Below are 19,197 nucleotides of genomic sequence, written 5' to 3'. Positions count from 1 at the left end.
GAACCTCGTCATTATGTTCCCTGTACTCTCACTACTACTTCCCTGTAATCTCACCTTCATCCTTAACTCTCGGATGAGCAGCAGGTATCATGTGAAGGTGATATTAATAAGGAAGAGTTTTATGATGCCATGTCTTCAGATTGTAAAGTCTCCAGGATCAGTTGGCGGTCTAGAGGACCGTTTTACCTTCTTTAATCTCTTTCCAAACAGGTTTCCCTGAAGGCCACTTTAAAAGGTCAGAATGTCAGAGGTCTCTCCTTGAGCTCATTAAATATCAGGAGAAGGATCATTTTCCTGTTTGATATTTAGAGCTGACTTTTTAAAGCCTTTGACTTGGTGGAAGTTTTAATGCCACTTTTTGCAGAAGTGTAACTTTGGTGATTGTTTCATGTCTACAGTGCACGCTCTTCTACAGGACTCAGATGTCATCATTCTTTTTAAAGATGTACTGGCAGCAGAAATAATAAATGATGTTAACATGAAAGAGATCTCTCTTCTCTTAGAGACACTTATTGTTTGATTTCCTTCATCTTCATCTGGCTGTTTGTTTTCTGTTGGTGATATTGGCGCTTTGTTCGTCTACGTACTGTATGTGTCCTGTTGTTGTAAAACAAAAAACTGTTTGGACAACGTGTTGCTAAAAGCAACCAAACTTGAAGGCAAGGTGAAAAGTTGGTAACCATGGAGACTGGAAATATGATACAGATTCTGTCCATGGAAATGCTTTAGAGGAAGTGTTGAGTTTTTAGTAACAGAATACTGCTGTGAACTTAGGATCAGAACAGGCCCAGTGCTGACAGATGACTCGTACTGATTAACAGAGTGATGAAGAATGTCGCATGTCGCTAACGCAGGCCTGGCACCTTCTGCAGGTAAATAACGCCAGGTGATCAGTGGACCCTGCTTACCACAGCACAACAAATAAACATATAAACCTGATGTAAAAATCCCCTCCCGGCCAGGGGGATATACTGAATAGCATCCACAAGAGTGGGATGCTTACATTGCTTACATTGACCTTTGACCTCTAAAACCTTTTCAGCTTATCCTTTAATCTAAGTGTCCACGTTTATCCTAGTAAATAAAAATTCAACAAAAAAACAGTGGCCGTTTGTGCCAAACTAAAAGATGTTCTTAAGGTGTTCCTTTGAGAGACATCACCTTCCTCAGAGCAGGCCGGGCGACCTGAAAGCACGACGCCTCGGGCTGAGCTGAGACGTTAAAGCTGACAGAGACCTTCAGACTCTGACGTGAACAATGTGCGCATGTTGGGGTGTCAGCTTTGGACATGTGTAGAAGTTATTGGACACAGCGCCTCAGATGTGGAGAGGAGGGTCCTGAACATGTTCCTGTAGCTGACAGCAGCTCTGCACCCTCAGGTGTTTCTGTCCTCTGACTGTGAGGGCGTCAACATGCTGTCTGATCATCAATGACTGTTATTTATAGCACAGGTAGCTGCTGGTCGTGATGATGGTGGTGACATCACATGATTCCAATCATAGCCCCGCCCACCTCCCTCCTGAAAAGCTGAAGACCTCTCGAAAGAACAACATCAACTCATCCATCTCCTCCTGAGTTGTTTGTTTCATCAGTGAAAAATCTATTAAATTAATTAGAGGTTTGTAACAGCTGGTAATTATTTGTTAGGAACCAGTATTTCCCAGGAGCAGCGTTAAACCTTCAGACAGTCTACAACCACAGGAAATATACGTCTGAACTGACAGGCTCAGTGGGGTTTGGAAAAACACAACACACATTAGTCTGAATCCTGAGAGCTCTCAGAGCAAGGTGCTTAAAGTCTCAGACGGGCTGTATTTGTCTAGGGGACCTCAGGTAGAGATGTGAGGAGCAGGAAGAGACAGGTGCTGATGTACAGCATGTGTCTGGGGGGCTTCGGGGGGCTGCTGGGTGGATTAAAGGAGGAAGACAGAAATAAAGACGGACACAAGTCATCAAACACCTTTAAATGTGGACCCGAGGACATCCAGGAGAGGACCACAGTGGGGAGGGGGGGTTAAATAATGGAAGACACCGTCGGTCACCATAAAGACCCGAGGCTGCCGTTTGTGTCTGTGTTTAATAGTTAGTGGCAGGATCACCCGTGTTCCCACCACACACATTAAACCACTGTCTGTGTCTGATACTGACCCTCAGTGTGTGTATGTGAAGGACGAGCTGGTTCCAAACAGCTGCAGAGCTGTGTATCATTTTCAGCATCATACCTGTGTCTTATCCGTCCCCTCTGAGAGTGTAATCTGCCTGCAGGCTGCTGGACACAAGCTGAACACTTCACTCATATCATGCGGATTTAAAGACAAAGACTATCAGCTGATCAGCAGCTCCTGCTCCACAGGTGAGACAGGAAATCACTGCAGAGCTGTCAATCACACCGACTGATGGCTGAGGAGATTAAAGTTCTGATGTTAGTGAAAGTTTGTTCTCTGGTGCTCCACTCTGACCTCCCTTCTCCTCTCCTCACTCCCCTCCTCCTCCTCTCCTCATTCCCTTCCTCCCCATCACACCTCCTCCGGTACTCTGGCCCAGACACATGAACACATGAACTTCTTTAGTGAGCTGGCTTTCCAAAATAAAAGAGAGAGATGAGTTCACCGCAGTTGTACAGTGTCTATGATGGAGAGAATAATGAAGTGATGTGATTGGTTGGTTGAGTGTGAGCAGAGCTCAGGTGATGACAGCTCCATCCGAAGCCATCAGAGTGGTTCAGACTGAACTCTAGTGACTCTGTGATCACAGCAGCGTTATGGGTCATGTGACCTGTGATCTGATCTGCAGCACAGACACTCTCACAGAGTGTGACATGTCGGAGACGTCGTTACACTGAGGACTCCATATTAGATTAATTTACCTACCACTTACCTGCAGGAAGAATCCTGATCATTGACTTCACCAGAAGTACCATTACTACATGTTGAATGCAGTGTGTGAGTATTATTAGAATACAGGTAAAGTGTTGATGTTTCCTCAGGTGATTTTACTGCTCTAATGTTGAAGGTTCTGCTCATTTTAACTCCTTTATTTACTGCTTCAGTCTGTGAACATGACGGGGACGACTCTGAGCATGTTCAGGATCACTATTTAACCTGATTATTACAAATCTGAATCACCAAACCAGATTAGCAGGTTAGCTACTAACTAAGTAAGTTTTTAACTGTCATGAAGGGGACTTATCTTTTACCCTGTTAGATCACCATGGTAACCTGCTCCACAGATGATCATCACAGGAGGAACAGCCTGACATCTGAACATTCTACAGGATCCTGACAGGGTCAAAACTGTGTGCCACAGAGGGGCAGCTGTAGCACCAAAGCTTTCCTTTTTTCACAGACGAAGAGGAAAGATGTGGTGTTAACATCTCAGATTTAAGTCCAATATATTGATTGATACTTTCTGTTATTAGACTCAGATCAGGCTGTTCATGAGTTCAATCATTAAAGATGGACGCCTTTACTCACACTTAAATATATGTTTAGTATAACCTTCATTAGACCTGCCATCAGATAAGAATCCCACACGGCTTCTCATTATGTTGTAGTTTTATCATCATATTCTTATATTTGTAACTACATGTTGTCTTTGCTCTCCTCCTGACAGGAACATTTTCATATAATAGCTTTCTTCATCTCTGTTATTAGAGATGCTGATGGTGTGTGTTATCATTGTCCTGCTTTCATGTTAGCTGGACACAGAGCTGACTGAGCCAGGAGATAAACTCCATGATGTCCTGATCACAGCTGTGAGACTCACTGAGGCTATATTAGCTCTATGCTAAAGGCTGAATGTTAAACGAGCAGTGCGACCAGAGATTAAAACAAGGAGAACGAATGAAAGAGACCTACTTGGTCTGACATCCGTCGAACATCCCTGTGTTGATGAAGTATGGACACACGATGGTGGTCTTCACGCCGTCTTTCCCCGTCGCCAGCAGCTCCAGACCCACCGACTCTGCAAACCCCACGGCTGCAAACTTACTGGCACAGTAATCTGCAGAGAGACACAACAGGTACAGTTATTATCACCTGTAAGAGCAGTCTGAGGGGTCCGTTTATGCCTCAGTCTGAGCCCCATGAACCGTGTTAATGAAGCAGTCTGAGAGCTGAGTGAACACATCAAGTGTTCCTGCTCAGTCTTTGGATCACAGACAAACTCATGCAGGTGTTAAAGTCAGGACTGTGTATCACAGAGGAGGAGAGGGCTCTGCAGGTTCCATGCTTCCTGTTGTTATAAATGTAGTCTCTCACTAAAGCAGAGCAGAATAAATGATCTTATCAAAGTGTCGTGTTGACGGAGATCACACTGTAAACTTTGGACTGTAGCTATCTCCCCATCAGTCACTGAGAGTTTACAGTATAGTGTCTACAGTGTGACAGAGGGTCTGTCTCAGGCTGTCTAACATGTGCACAGAGATTCTGTAAGAGACCCAGGTCAGCAGGTTTACCCTGAGATCATCTGAACATACACACAGGACCACTTTGACCAGAGACACTGCAACATCTGAGTTCCTCTGGTTTATAAACACGACAGTACGAGTGTCACCTCGGACCTGTCAAACAAACACCACTTCATGTGTTTGTCAGATATGTTGTTGAAGTTGAGGCCCAGCTTGATCATTAAATGATTAATTATAGTCATACATCAAGCGATGCATCTGGGCTGAGCTGAGCAGTCAGCTGTTTGACAGGCTAACGAGGGGGAACTGTTGTTCATCTTGATAATGACTCCATGACACTGCCTGTTACATGATGTGAGCACAGGTGATAAGGCTCTAAACCTGTCTGATAGATGTAGGTGAGAGGTGAATGAGAGGGCAATAACAGAGCTGTGAGTGGACTCAGCTGAAGGTCAAAGTTCATTCAAACACTCTGACTCATTCAGTGATTATCAAAGTGTAGTAGGAGTTATAAAAGAGGAAACATACATTAATACAGTGTGTTTGGTCTTCACCATGTATCTGCATTAATCCTGAACTTCAGCCTTCACACCTCACCTGGCCTCTTATCATCACATACCCCCCTCCTATCAGAGACCTCTGCACTCTAGTTATATAACTTTAATCTATATCACATGTGCTCAGGCTCCTGATTCATGTGCTGCTCCTGATTCATGCGCTGCTCCTGATTCATGTGCTGCTTCTGGTTCATGTGCTCAGGCTCCTGATTCATGTGTTGCTCCTGGTTCATGTGCTCAGGCTCCTGATTCATGTGCTGCTCCTGATTCATGTGTTGCTCCTGGTTCATGTGCTCAGGCTCCTGATTCATGCACTGCTCCTGAATCATGTGCTGCTCCTGATTCATGTGTTGCTCCTGATTCATGTGCTGCTCCTGATTCATGTGCTCAGGCTCCTGATTCATGTGCTGCTCCTGATTCATGTGCTCAGGCTCCTGATTCATGCGCTGCTCCTGAATCATGTGCTCAGGCTCCTGATTCATGCACTGCTCCTGAATCATGTGCTGCTCCTGATTCATGTGTTGCTCCTGATTCATGTGCTGCTCCAGAATCATGTGCTCAGGCTCCTGATTCATGCACTGCTCCTGAATCATGTGCTCAGGCTCCTGATTCATGCACTGCTCCAGAATCATGTGCTCAGGCTCCTGATTCATGCACTGCTCCTGAATCATGTGCTCAGGCTCCTGATTCATGCACTGCTCCTGAATCATGTGCTCAGGCTCCTGATTCATGCACTGCTCCAGAATCATGTGCTCAGGCTCCTGATTCATGCACTGCTCCAGAATCATGTGCTCAGGCTCCTGATTCATGCACTGCTCCAGAATCATGTGCTCAGGCTCCTGATTCATGCACTGCTCCAGAATCATGTGCTCAGGCTCCTGATTCATGCACTGCTCCAGAATCATGTGCTCAGGCTCCTGATTCATGTGGTGCTCCTGAGCTGTCTGCAAACAGAGCAGCTTCAACACATAACTGCTAATGATTCACACATGAAGCGTGGCGTGTGTCAAGGTCTTCACACGGGCTTCGTGTTGGCTGCATGTCAGCTGTGGCTTCAGCTGGGCTGATCCTGCCAGCCCCGTCTTTCTACATGAGTTTGACCTTAATAAAAGCCATAAACAATTTGAATATGTTCACTATAATGTGTTGACCTGTTTTACTCTCCATGCCTGTGACTTTTACTACAGGAAGAGATGTTAATATTGCTGTCAGAGATCAATGGCACTCATCACAATTCATTTTCACCGTGTGTTTTTGCTGAGAACCGCACATGGCTCGCTGTAAAAATAGGCGAGCCTCCTATTCTCTAAACTCCCTTCTGTTTTCATGCATTTAAAGTGAAAATGAACACACCACGCAACTGTCACACACACACACCACTCTTCCAGTGTGAATTAGCCATAAGAACTGTTCAATATCTGAACTTTAACATACGTTTTCCTGCTGAAAAAAACAAGTGACATGAACTCCTCAATTCCCATCTATTTACGTCTTTGCATTGACTTCATATATAACCTATAATATAACATAATATATAAATGATCTATAATATCAGAACACATCTGTAGACCACCAGTATTCTCTAAGTCTTCTACAAACTAACATTTAAGACCATCAGATTAATTAAAACGCACACACACACACACACACACACACACACCTGCCAGTCCGTTGACTCCGATGAGTCCTGCAGAACTGGCGATGCTGACGAGGTGTCCGTGGTTGTTGGCGATCATGGCGGGAAGGAAGGCTTTGTATAACTGAGCGGAGACAGAAGACAGGCAGGAGGTCAGAGGTCAACTTAGGACCACTGACAAACATCTCTGATTATTTTATCGTTACCTCGAACAGAAAAAATTTAAGTCAAATTCTGGAGGTCTGAAGAGAGATTTTTTCATTCTATAATAATGAGTAAATAAAGTAGAATTCTTCTTAATGAATACATACAGATAAATGATGACAGACATGTGGAACAACATGAAACACAGGAATTTTTAGATACAGGTGAAAGGTAAAGTAAACCACACTGTTCCAGCAGCTGAGTGTGTTTGCATGTTTGGTGTCACACTGACCCAGAAGTGAGCCATGGTGTTGACCTCCATCGTCTTCTCGATCAGAGAGTCCGGAGCATCCATGAACTTCTTTCCCGTCACGATGCCGGCGTTGTTCACCAGGATGCTGACGTCCCCCACCTCCCTCTTCACCTGCAGGAGCAGAGAACAGGTGTGTCATCTATTCAGCAATAACATTCAGTAACAGCTCCACCATACAGCACACTACATACATATTTACACATATATATATACACATATATACACACACATATATATATATATATACATATATACAAACACATATACATATATATATACACACTACCGGTCAAAAGTTTGAGAACAACCCAATTTTTCCAGTTTTTTATTGAAAATTATTCAGTTTAATGTCTCACTGCACTCTGAAATGAAAGCATAGTACAAATAAGCAATTGGAGTTAAAAAAGAAATCATGGAATCCATTTATAGACCAAAATGTATTCTAAACTTTTGACTCATCAAAGTAGCCACCTTTGGTAGATATAACAGCTGAACACACTCGTGGCATTCTTTCTACAATAGAAATCAGATATTCTTCAGAAAGTTCTTCCCACATCTGTTGCAGAAGTTCCCATAAATGTGTGGCACTTGTAGGTTGCTTTGCTTTCACTCTTCTGTCCAGATCATCCCAAACCAGCATGATGGGGTTTAAGTCTGGAGACTGTGCCGGCCACTCCATGTTTTCAAGCTTACCATCTTGGTCTTTTTTCCCTGAGGTAGTTCTGGCATAGCTTGGACTTATGTTTTGGGTCATTATCTTGCTGTAGGATGAACCCCTGACCAACTTATCTTACTTAGCATACCAGAGGGTATTGCCTTGCGCTGCAGAATGCTGTGGTGGCCATTTTGGTTCAGGGTGCCTCTCACTCTGTACAAGTCACCGACCCTGGATCCAGCAAAACAGCCCCATACCGTCACACTTCCCTCTCCATGTTTGACAGTTGATGTCACACACTGTGGAACCATCCTTTCGCCTACTCGACGGTGTATAGAGATCCTGAGTGATGAACCGAAGATTTCAAATTTTGATTCATCCGTCCATAATACCTTCTTCCAGTCTTCAGTAGTCCAATGGCGGTGTTTCATGGCCCAGGCAAGCCTCTTTGTCTTATTCTGACGTCTTAGCATTGGCTCTCTTGCTGTAACTCATCCTGTCAAACCTGCAGCTCGAAGTCTTCTCTTCACAGTTGAAACTGAGACTTGCTTTCTACGACCACGATTAAGCTGTGAGCCGCCTATCACGCAAGCTGTTAACTCTCAGAAACTCTGCCAGACCTCTTCCTGTCAGAGTTTCCCCCAGTTTCTGAGTGCCTTTTGATGGTGAAGGAAACTGTGCTCACTGACACCTTGACTTTCTTTGCAATTTCTCTTTTGGAAAGACCTACATTTTTAAGTGTTATGATGGTCTGTCTCTCTTCCATTGTTAATTGCCTTTTTCTTGCCATTTTTGTAGCAAAACACTACTTTCTGCAGTACAATACTGTTCAATTGCTGCTCACGAGGGTATGGTACCACAGTGTGTTCCAACACTGCTTTTATGCAGTAATCAAGAAAAGTTGGAACACCTGTAGGAATTAGTAGCACCAGCTTTCAAGGCTTGATCAACCTCCATTGCTGCAGAACAGCTTTAAATTGTTAACCCATTTCGTGTGGCCTTTATGTATAATTCTGAAATGTACTTTATTTTTCAGTTTTGGTAACCTTACCTTTTTTTTTTAACCTCTGGCAGATCACCACTTACCTTTGTACCATTTCAAGCTATTCATTGGATTAAATCTTTTAATCAATTGAAATATTGTATCACAATTAATCGCATGATTGTCCAGAGTTAACTTGTGATTAATCGCAAATTAATCACACAGTTTTTACCTGTTGTAAATGTACCTTAAAGAGATATTTAAAGTTTTTAATCCTCTTATCAACATGGGAAAGGACAAATATGCTTCCTTTATGCAAATGTATGTTTATTATTATTGCAACATTCTAAAACAATGACAAATACTGTCCAGAATATTCTACAGAATAACCTCAAAGGTTCTGCACGCTCAAAAAGTATGCTGAAAGGATAACATGGCAATCATGGCATATATCAATGATTTGTGTGAGAAGCACATCACATGTAGACTTACTCAGTCTGGTTTGCCCTCTTTCTAGATGCTGATTTCTTCCTTCCACAGTTTAACTGTACTCTCTTCTTCACCTTAATTCACGTTTTAATTCACAAACTACTTTAATCTGATCTCTTTGCTTTGCTTCAGTCCCCCAACACACCTGCACCTCTGCTCTCTGCACAGCTTCTGGCCCCGCCCCCTCTTTCTGCCTGTCTCTCGGTCTGCTGTGTTGACTGTCTTCATCAGCAGTCTGTTTAATTAAGTCACAGAAGTTACATATTTTCTCTCGCAATTCAGTTCTTACAGTACGTGAGTCGCGTGTGCACGAGGAACGTTAATGACGTAGTGATCAAAACGATCGATCGTTACCAAATGGCATCACCTTTTGTAAGCTTTATAAAGCGCGACAATCATTGCATTTACAGTAGGGACGTACGGAGTTAGACAGACAATATCTCCTCATTTCAGTATGATATTGTGCAGCTTGCTGGAGGGAGATCGCCAGGGAGCTGAAAGTTTGATACTAAGCGCACAGCTGATATGGGCACGTGGATTGTTTACATTGCGTATTAGAACTGTGTATGTATGCCGATGTCAGCGATGCGGAGCGGACCCTCTTTTGCCGTTAGAAGTAAACTGGTTCCGCTGTTGTTTATGTGGTTGCCAAGACTTCGCGAGTTCTCTGTTTCAGTGGTCTTCCTCAATGAGGAGATAATTGACGTTGATTTGAAGAGGAAATCTCCAAAGAGTCGTTTAACTTCTGAAGCAGCAGCTGCAACAATTCACTATGTGGCGGAAACACTGCTGCTTCTCCAAGTCTGCCGCATTTACAAAATAAAAGAATGACACGTTGTCATCTCAGATGGTGGATGTGCACCGGAGACGGCACACACAGGCATGATGGGGAATAAGGCGATCGTTAGGTAATTGCAACAGGTACGTGCAGAGACGTTCAGGGTACGTGGACAGGAGTTAGCTCAGACTCAGATAGGAAGATTGATCGCGAGCCGAGAAGTGTTATTGCACCTGTGAGGGCGGGACAACTGCGGTTGATAAATGTGACAAATATACATAACCACGCCTAATTTAACCCCAGCGTCAGGGAAGTTAACAAACAAGGAATAGCAATAACTCGAGTTTGGATTAAAACTAATTTCTAAAACTTGGGTTTACAGGGGCTTTAAAATCATAAGTGGTGTTAAAGGGAAATATATATATATATATACACACACACACACACACACACACACACACACACACACATACACACACATCTCTCTCAACTAAATAACCCTGTTTACCTAATCTTGGAGCTTTGACTCAGCTCATCTGCGTGTGGCCTTTGGGTAAAGACAAATGTTGTCTGTGTGTGGCCTTGACACTCATCACACACAGAGGAGGAGTTGCTGTGTATTTAGTGTGTTGTTGTGTATGTTGTGTGCTGTTGTATGATTTGCATCACTAAGCCTGCCTCCTGAGGGCTTCAGCTCTGACTCTAACTTGATCTAACATCAGCTTCTCCCTCAGCCTCGGGACATAAAACCTGTGATCCTCAGGTAGTTTAGTCATCAGTAAACACAGGAGAGACGATCAGCCGGTTGTCTCTGTAGGTAAAATGTTTTTCAGTAAAACACTTGATAGATCTCTGACAGGTAGAGACAGGAGTCTGATTTACTTTTAACTAATTTCACTAATTAAGTGTCTGTTTAATCAGGCGAACACTTTTTATACAATCAGGTGTGACTCTGAGCTTCAGACAAAGTCCATGTGGAAGATAACACCTGTATGTCCTTATGTATGTATACCTCCCTGTCTCTAAGATAACAACACACAGGGTAAGGAGGGACACAATAAAAAGGAACAACTATAAGCTTTACACAGTTAAGGACGACAACTTTAACCAATATATATAAGTACAGTCTATTTATAGATAAAGATTTATACAAAACACTGAGTGTAAAATAAAAGGTTGTTAATCCCACACTTGGAGCTGTGTTTGAATCTGCCTTTTAAAAGAAAACTCTCTAGTAGCAGAGTTTAGTTCATGAGGTCAGAGCACTGAGAGCAGCTCCGTGTTTACACAACATGTATCCTCCCTGCCTCAGGGGCGCACACACACACGCACATACACAAGGTTATGGTATCTGTGTTATCCTAACATCCTCCTGCAGGCAGTTACACAGCACATCTGATAACCTCACGTCATAGTGTGCCGATTGTTCACCGCATTTCCCCTGCCAACGCCCTTATTTACACTCAGCATGGTGCTGGACCGTCTGCGTACGCTGTCTGTGGACCCTGTGGGTGGACCCTGTCTGTGGACCCTGAGTGTGGACCCTGTGTTCACTTACAAATCTCAATGTGCATGACGTTAATAACTTCATACCCAAATAACACACACCGACTTCTTCTGCTCTATGAAGGTCACATCAGGTGTGAGACAGGTGTCTCTGTCTCCTTTCTGGAGGCCAATAAATAAATGTGGACCCAGATGGAAAACAGATCCTTCTGTTACACAAGCTGCACCTGTCTGCTCCTCCATTAGCTCAGCTCCACACACAACTCGTCCATCAACCTACCTGAGTCTAATGTTTTACCTGTTAGATTAGACAGGTGTCTGAGCACCAGCTGTTGAGCATTGAAACATCGACATGAGAAAATGGTTCTCCTTCTCTCTTGATTTATTCCCTCGGTACATTTTCCTAATGAGTTTATGGTCTCAAGTAGGGATGGGGACGAATACTCGAGTACTCGTTGTTGACGTCATTATTCGAGTAACGTCACACTACTCGCGCACCTGCACATGCGTTGTTTTGGGCTAAAGTAGTTTAACTCAGTTAGCTTACATGCACCATGTAAGCCGTGTCCAGGAAAGTGATGTCTGGAAGTTCTTTGACAAAGACGACGACGATAACATGCTGTGCACGATATGTGGTGTTAAACTTATAAATAAAATACTAGTTCAATGCTTCACCACATGCACTTAAAGCACAAGGAGAAGCCAGCGGAGACAGACAACAGGCAGTCTCAGATCACATCATTTGCTAGCCCTGTTAGCATCGTTGTGATGATACCAGAGCGAAGAAGATTAGCCTGCTAATAACGAACATGGTGACTGGAGATATGCTCCCAGTAAGTGTTGTGGAAGGAGAAGGCTTCTGTGAGCCGCAGTACAAGCCACCATCACGCTGGAACGTCATTCAAAGTAAGGCTCAGGCAGAACATGCTCATGGCTGAACCTCACTTTAATCATATTTTAAATATTAAACAAATTAAAATCATTCAGTGGTTGTTTTAATGTGCATTAGCTTTATCCCTAAGATAATGTTGATTTCACATACATTATGTCCTCTCACCTTAATCCTGTTTTTCCAATAACTAATGGCGGCTTTTGTATTGGTAGGAAATGAAGAGGACCAAATAAATGATCATTTGTCTTATCTGAGTGCTCTCGGCAGTGGTGGTGGAAAATCTACAAGTGATGACTTTGACACAGATTTGTCTTTTGATTATTTTATCTTATCATAATTATAAAAGACTTTTGCAAAGTGGTCAGAGCACCACAGAGACTAACCGCTCAAACTCACGTGTGATACGGGCTGAATGGATGAGGAAGTCGAATGAGGGTTTTATAGCTTAGAGGGGGGAGACGGAGCGAAACTCTGAGTTTTCTGAAGAAAACCTGCTCCCGACCAGGTTAGGTTCACGACACAGTTACCATAGTAACCAACTCAGAGCTGAAGTTACTAGAGGTCGACCGATAGTGGATTTTTAAAGGCCAATATAATAATGACAGTTTGTAGCAGGACAAAGCCGAAAGCCGATTGATCGGCCGATGTCTGCCTACCCCACGAAAAAAAAATGAAACTAATTTAAATGAACAATCTTTATCTTTATTTCATATCCTTACACATAACTGTTGAGCTGAAAGTCTGTGTCAAATAAATAACAAAATAAAAACATAAATCTGGAACAGAACATGAATCTCAAAGAGTAATGAATACCTAAATAAATAAAATAAGTAGTAAAGAAAATATAAAAGTTAAAAGTTAATAATAATTTAAATCTACATGAATGATTTAAGTTGCACTTTATTAATCATTTTCTGCTTTCTGAAACAGACCCCAGGACAGAGGCGTACCTGAGTGTACCGCAAATGTGGTTTCCAGTTCCACAGAAGATGGTGACAACCTGAATACAACCGTTGACACCATGACCACACATACTTCCTCTTATATACAGTCTGGTTTAGTCACCATGGTTTTGAACTGGATCAAGATGTCTGGTTCTTGAGTTATCAGACAAATCTTAATCCAGTGTTTCAGTGCATAGTTTACCTGAACAGGTGATATCTGCCTGTATCTGTCCACACCTGCTCAGGTACACTCAGAGCCTGCTCTATGCTTTAATAAAGCTCTTTATTGCCACAGCCGTTTCAGCCATGGCAATAAAAGTGGACAGACAGAGAGTACTGTCATGTTTCATTAATGACTAATAGGAGACAGGAAGTGGTGAGAGCTGAACGATGCAGCTCATTAAATATTTAACGTTTCTCTGTGTGAGGAGGAAACATTACAAAGTACACACTCGATTCTTTGAGCTGAAACTAAAGAGGAAAACTTCAATCAGTGGAATGAACCTGCACAGTCACCGGGAACCAACGCACCCATTAATGTCACCTGTTTATCAGCTTTATATTCATATATTTTATTCCTAAACACACACACCTCCGACCTACACAAACACACACACCTCCGACCTACACAAACACACACCATTCAAACCTACACAAACACACACACCTCAGACCTACACAAACACACACACCTCCGACCTACACAAACACACACACACCTCCGACCTACACAAACACACACACACACACCTCCGACCTACACAAACACAATGCTCAGACCTACACAAACACACGCACCTCCGTCCAACACAAACACACGCACCTCCGACCTACACAAACACACACACCTCCGACCTACACAAACACACACCATTCAAACCTACACAAACACACACACCTCAGACCTACACAAACACACACACCTCAGACCTACACAAACACACACCATTCAAACCTACACAAACACACACACCTCAGACCTACACAAACACACACACCTCAGACCTACACAAACACACACACACACACACCTCCGACCTACACAAACAAAATGCTCAGACCTACACAAACACACGCACCTCCGACCTACACAAACACACGCACCTCAGACCTACACAAACACACACACACACACCTCCGACCTACACAAACACAATGCTCAGACCTACACAAACACACACACCTCCAACCTACAGAAACACACGCACCTCAGACCTACACAAACACATGCACCTCCAACCGACACAAACACACACACCTCCGACCGACACAAACACACACCTTAGACCTACACAAACACATTGCTCAGGCCAACAGAAACACACACACCTCCGACCTACACAAACACACTGTTCAGTCATACACAAACACACACACCTCCGACCTACACAAACACACTGTTCAGTCATACACAAACACACACACCTCCGACCTACACAAACACACACACCTCAGACCTACACAAACACACACACCTCAGACCTACACAAACACACACACCTCCGACCTACACAAACACACACACCTCCGACCTACACAAACACACACACCTCAGAACTACACAAACACACACCTCAGACCTACACAAACACACACACCTCCGACCTACACAAACACACACACCTCCGACCGACACAAACACACTGCTCATACCTACACAAACACACACACTTCTGACCTACACACACACACACACCTCCGACCTACACAAACAAAATGCTCAGACCTACACAAACACACGCACCTCCGTCCAACACAAACACACGCACCTCCGACCTACACAAACACACGCACCTCAGACCTACACAAACACACACACCTCTGACCTACACAAACACACACAACTCCGTCCTACACAAACACACACCATTCAAACCTACACAAACACACACACCTCAGAACTACACAAACACACACACCTCCGACCTACACAAACACACACACCTCAGAAGTACACAAACACACACACCTCAGAACTACACATACACATACACCTCCGACCTACACAAACACACCGCTTAGACCTACACAAACACATACACCTCAGAACTACACAAACACACACACCTCCGACCTACACACACACACCGCTTAGACCTACACAAACACACACACCTCAGAACTACACAAACACACACACACACACACACACCCTCTCCTCCCTCCTCACACACACACACACACACACACACCCTCTCCTCCCTCCTCACACACACACACACACACACACACACACACACACCCTCTCCTCCCTCCTCACACACACACACACACACACACACCCTCTCCTCCCTCCTCACACACACACACACACACACACACACACACACACACCCTCTCCTCCCTCCTCACACACACACACACACACACACACACACACACCCTCTCCTCCCTCCTCACACACACACACACGTCCTCTCCTCCCTTCTCACACACACACACCCTCTCCTCCCTCCTCACACACACACACACACACACACACACACACACACACACACACACACACACACACACACACACACACACACACACACACACACACACACACACACACACACACACACACACACCCTGAGGCCCTGCAGCTGAGCCCTGTGTTTCTGTCACTCACCTGGTCGGCCACCCTGTACACCTCGTTCTTGTCGCTGCAGTCACACAGGTAGTAGTGGACTCTGCTGGCTCCGCCCTCTTTAACCAGTCGGGCCGTCTCCTTCATGCCGTCCTGGTTGATGTCCCACAGGACCAGCACCGTCCCCAGAGCCGCAAACTCCTGAGCCATGAGCCGCCCGATCCCACTGCCCGCCCCCGTGATCAGCACCACCTCCCCCGCCACATTCTTCTTCTTCATGGGCACAAAGAAGTAGATGAAGGACTCCAGGTTGTACCAGATCGACAGCAGGAGGACTTGAAGGGTTTCCAGGAAGAAGTTCATGATGGATCTACGAGAGGAGGAAGATAATAAATCACAGTACAAGTTGTTTGTTAGTGTGTTAGCTTGCAGCTGGCAGTGGCTAACAGTGTGCACAGAAAGCCTTCACTATGCTAATGCTAACGGTGCTACGTGTACCGACAGTCTGCTCTCGTCTGTCCAGCAGGTCTCACTTTTGTTTGTTGGTGTTTTTGTGTGTTGGAAGATATTTGAGTTTAAAATGTGTTACACAGTAAATCTGTCATGTTTAAACCTTTATTTGATATAGTGCAGATTTCATCCTCGCAGATGTTGCTGTCAGGAGAGAGAGACATTTCTACAAAACGTGACGAGTGATGTTTTCTACTCTGAACCGTTGGACTTTAGCTCCGGTGACCAGACCTGCTCATCAGTCGAGCTTTAATCTGGGAGTCCCTGAAATACCTGTTGAAACTAAGAAGGTCCCAGTTTTCACCATGATTATAAAGAAATTATTGTATTCATTTAAGACACAGACGTTTGTCGAATTCTGACAATGAAGCACACGTCTGGATCAGCTCTGATGTGTCTGAATGTGTGTGAGTGTGTGTGTATGTGTGTGTGTGTAGTGAGGGAAGTGTCCTCATCCATCATCAATTAATCTTTATTTGTATAGTGCCAGATCATAAAGTTATGCGAGGACTCCATGATCAGAGCAGGTCTAAAGCATCCTCTGTGTTATTATCTGTCTATTATCTTTGTATACCAGTTGTATACTCTTATTTAATTTAATTTATATCCATTTCTATCTGTACTTGCCTTCTTGCTTGTCTTTGTGTGGATCAATAAAGTACTTATCTTATTACAGAGACCAAACTGAATCCATCACGAGCAGCACTCAGCAACACAGAAACACTTTCACAGTTTTGGTTTTAAGGAAATTAAACTTCTTGGTTAGGTAAAAGATGAAGTTTAGTGTAAAGGGAGTCTTGGTGACTAACAACAGAGTTTATCTGGTGAGAAAAGTCCTGTTTCAGGACAGTTTTATTACCACATGGAAAACACCACTCTACTCATATCAAAACTAACTCAATAAAGATGTTTGGAGGTCAGCTGGGGGGAAAGTGGTCCAATGTGAAGCTAAAATTGAGGCCGACCACAGAGTGTTTAGAGAGTGACATGAAAGCACACGTCCTGCTGGAGCTCATCAGTCACACTCATTATCAGATCTTATTACGTGTTCACTTATGATCACTGTTACACTGAGATACTCAACACTTATCTCTCAGCATCAGATTAAATAAGATGTTCAGTTAAAACTGTCACCTTCAAACTAAAGGAGTCACCAGACCAGGTGCATGATGGGAGTTTATGCTGGATAAATAACCTTAATAATCTATTGCTTTTCAAAGTTGTACCTAATTTCTGTTCATTGTCAGATCATGAATCACAGAGTATCAGGACTCGGTCTGTTAGAGGAGAAAGGTGTTTTTAATCCTACATTAGATGATAAAGTCGAGACATTAATTAAAGATAAACCTTCAGGGCAGAGATAATAAATCTAACCAGGACTTTTTTCTTTGCATTTAGAGAATAAAGTACAGATGTTGTAGACAAAGTTGAATCTTTATTCTCAATATTCAAACTTTATTCTAGAAATGAAGATTTAAACAGATATCCTTTGACTTCTTCGTGCCTGGTCCTGTTACTCTTCTGTTATTATAATCTGAGTATTTCAGCACTTTGTGTGTAGAAGCCATTATACATTTAACTTTAGGTAAAAAACGTACTCGTGTTTCCTTTGCGTCACATATTAAGGCGATAACTGTGTGTAAAGTAAAACCACAGTATGTGTGACAGTGATGTAAAGTTAGTGTGAATATCACTGTTGGACTGAAACACTTTAAAACAGTCTGTCAGGTTAAACACATGTCACTCTGTATGTTTGTTCTGACGGTTTAACCTTGTTCAGAAACTCCTTTACAAACCTCCACATTCTTCAAATAGTCCCGTTAACTGTTAAATCAAAGAAAAAAACCGCTTTATTCATTAAAGCGGATAATGACTGACACTCATGTAACGGACTCGGCTTTATAAAGCGTCACTTCAATGTTAAAGATCTTCTGACTCTCCGAGTTTAAAGTCCAGCAGAGTTACGGAGCACCGAGATGTTTCACAGCGAGTCTGAGTGTCAGCTCTGACCGAGACCTTTGCGATGTACTCGGGCTGATGTTACGACACAGCGGGCTGAGCTCGCCGCTGCTAAAACAAACAGGAGATAAAACATGTTTAAAGGGTCACGTACCGTGCTGTGAGTTTATCCGGACAACGATGACTGTTTCCCGGCTGAGCTCGGTCTCTGTCCCGGCAGAGTGTGTGTAGCCTCCGGTCCAGTAAAGAAGCAGGATCACATCAAACACAAGCTGCCGAGCAAAACGCTACTCAACGGCGTCACGTGACAAGAAATCAACCAAACAGAGCCCCGTGAGTCTTCTCTGCACCGCTAGGCATTGTGGGGCATGTAGTCTGTCTGTGTGTGTGTGTGTGTGTGTGTGTGTGTGTGTGTGTGTGTGTGTGTGTGTGTGTGTGCGTGCGTGCGTGCGTGCGTGCGTGTGTGTGTGCGTGTGCGTGTGCGCGTGTGTGTGCGTGCGTGCGTGTGTGTGTGTGTGTGTGTGTGTGTGTGTCTCTCTCTCTCTCTTTGTGTGTGTGTGTGTGCGTGTGTGTGTATCTCTCTTTGTGTGTGTGTGTGTGTGTGTGTGTGTGTGTGTTTTACTTTTATAAATAACATGTAAATACATTTTACAAGTATGGAAGAAGATGAGGGCCAAATGTGAAAATAGAATTGAGTTTATTCCCCCATGATGCACCACAGAATGCAACAGGAAGTCACACTGCCTGTGGCCATCAGACTGTACAACTCCTCCCTCTGAGTGTCTGACACGCAGACACCACTTCAACTGTGCGCTGAACTGAACTCTTACATAAGCTGGAAAAGTGTGCAATAAT

The 19,197-nt window shown here is 43.7% G+C and overlaps 1 protein-coding gene across 1 annotated transcript in view; it reads right to left on the bottom strand.

The window, feature by feature from the left end:
* Window positions 1-18,568, bottom strand: part of LOC138611541 (epidermal retinol dehydrogenase 2-like) — a 33,524-nt gene extending 14,956 nt beyond the window's left edge. The window contains exons 1-5 of the mRNA XM_069684712.1: window positions 18,497-18,568; window positions 15,916-16,243; window positions 7,038-7,169; window positions 6,626-6,725; window positions 3,858-4,002 (exon numbers count right to left, since the gene is read on the bottom strand). Of these exons, the coding sequence (XP_069540813.1) occupies window positions 3,858-4,002; window positions 6,626-6,725; window positions 7,038-7,169; window positions 15,916-16,236 (698 nt within the window). The 5' untranslated portion in view covers window positions 16,237-16,243; window positions 18,497-18,568. The remainder of the gene's footprint in view (window positions 1-3,857; window positions 4,003-6,625; window positions 6,726-7,037; window positions 7,170-15,915; window positions 16,244-18,496) is intronic.
* Between the last annotated feature and the right edge of the window lie 629 nt (window positions 18,569-19,197).

The sequence above is a fragment of the Semicossyphus pulcher genome, unplaced genomic scaffold (genome assembly GCF_022749685.1).
Source record: "Semicossyphus pulcher isolate SPU_LCO1_2020_fin unplaced genomic scaffold, fSemPul1.0.p SCAF_7, whole genome shotgun sequence".
Lineage (NCBI taxonomy): Eukaryota > Metazoa > Chordata > Actinopteri > Labriformes > Labridae > Semicossyphus > Semicossyphus pulcher.
Note: the sequence above shows the minus strand (reverse complement) of the source record. Positions and strands in the feature narration are given on the sequence as shown.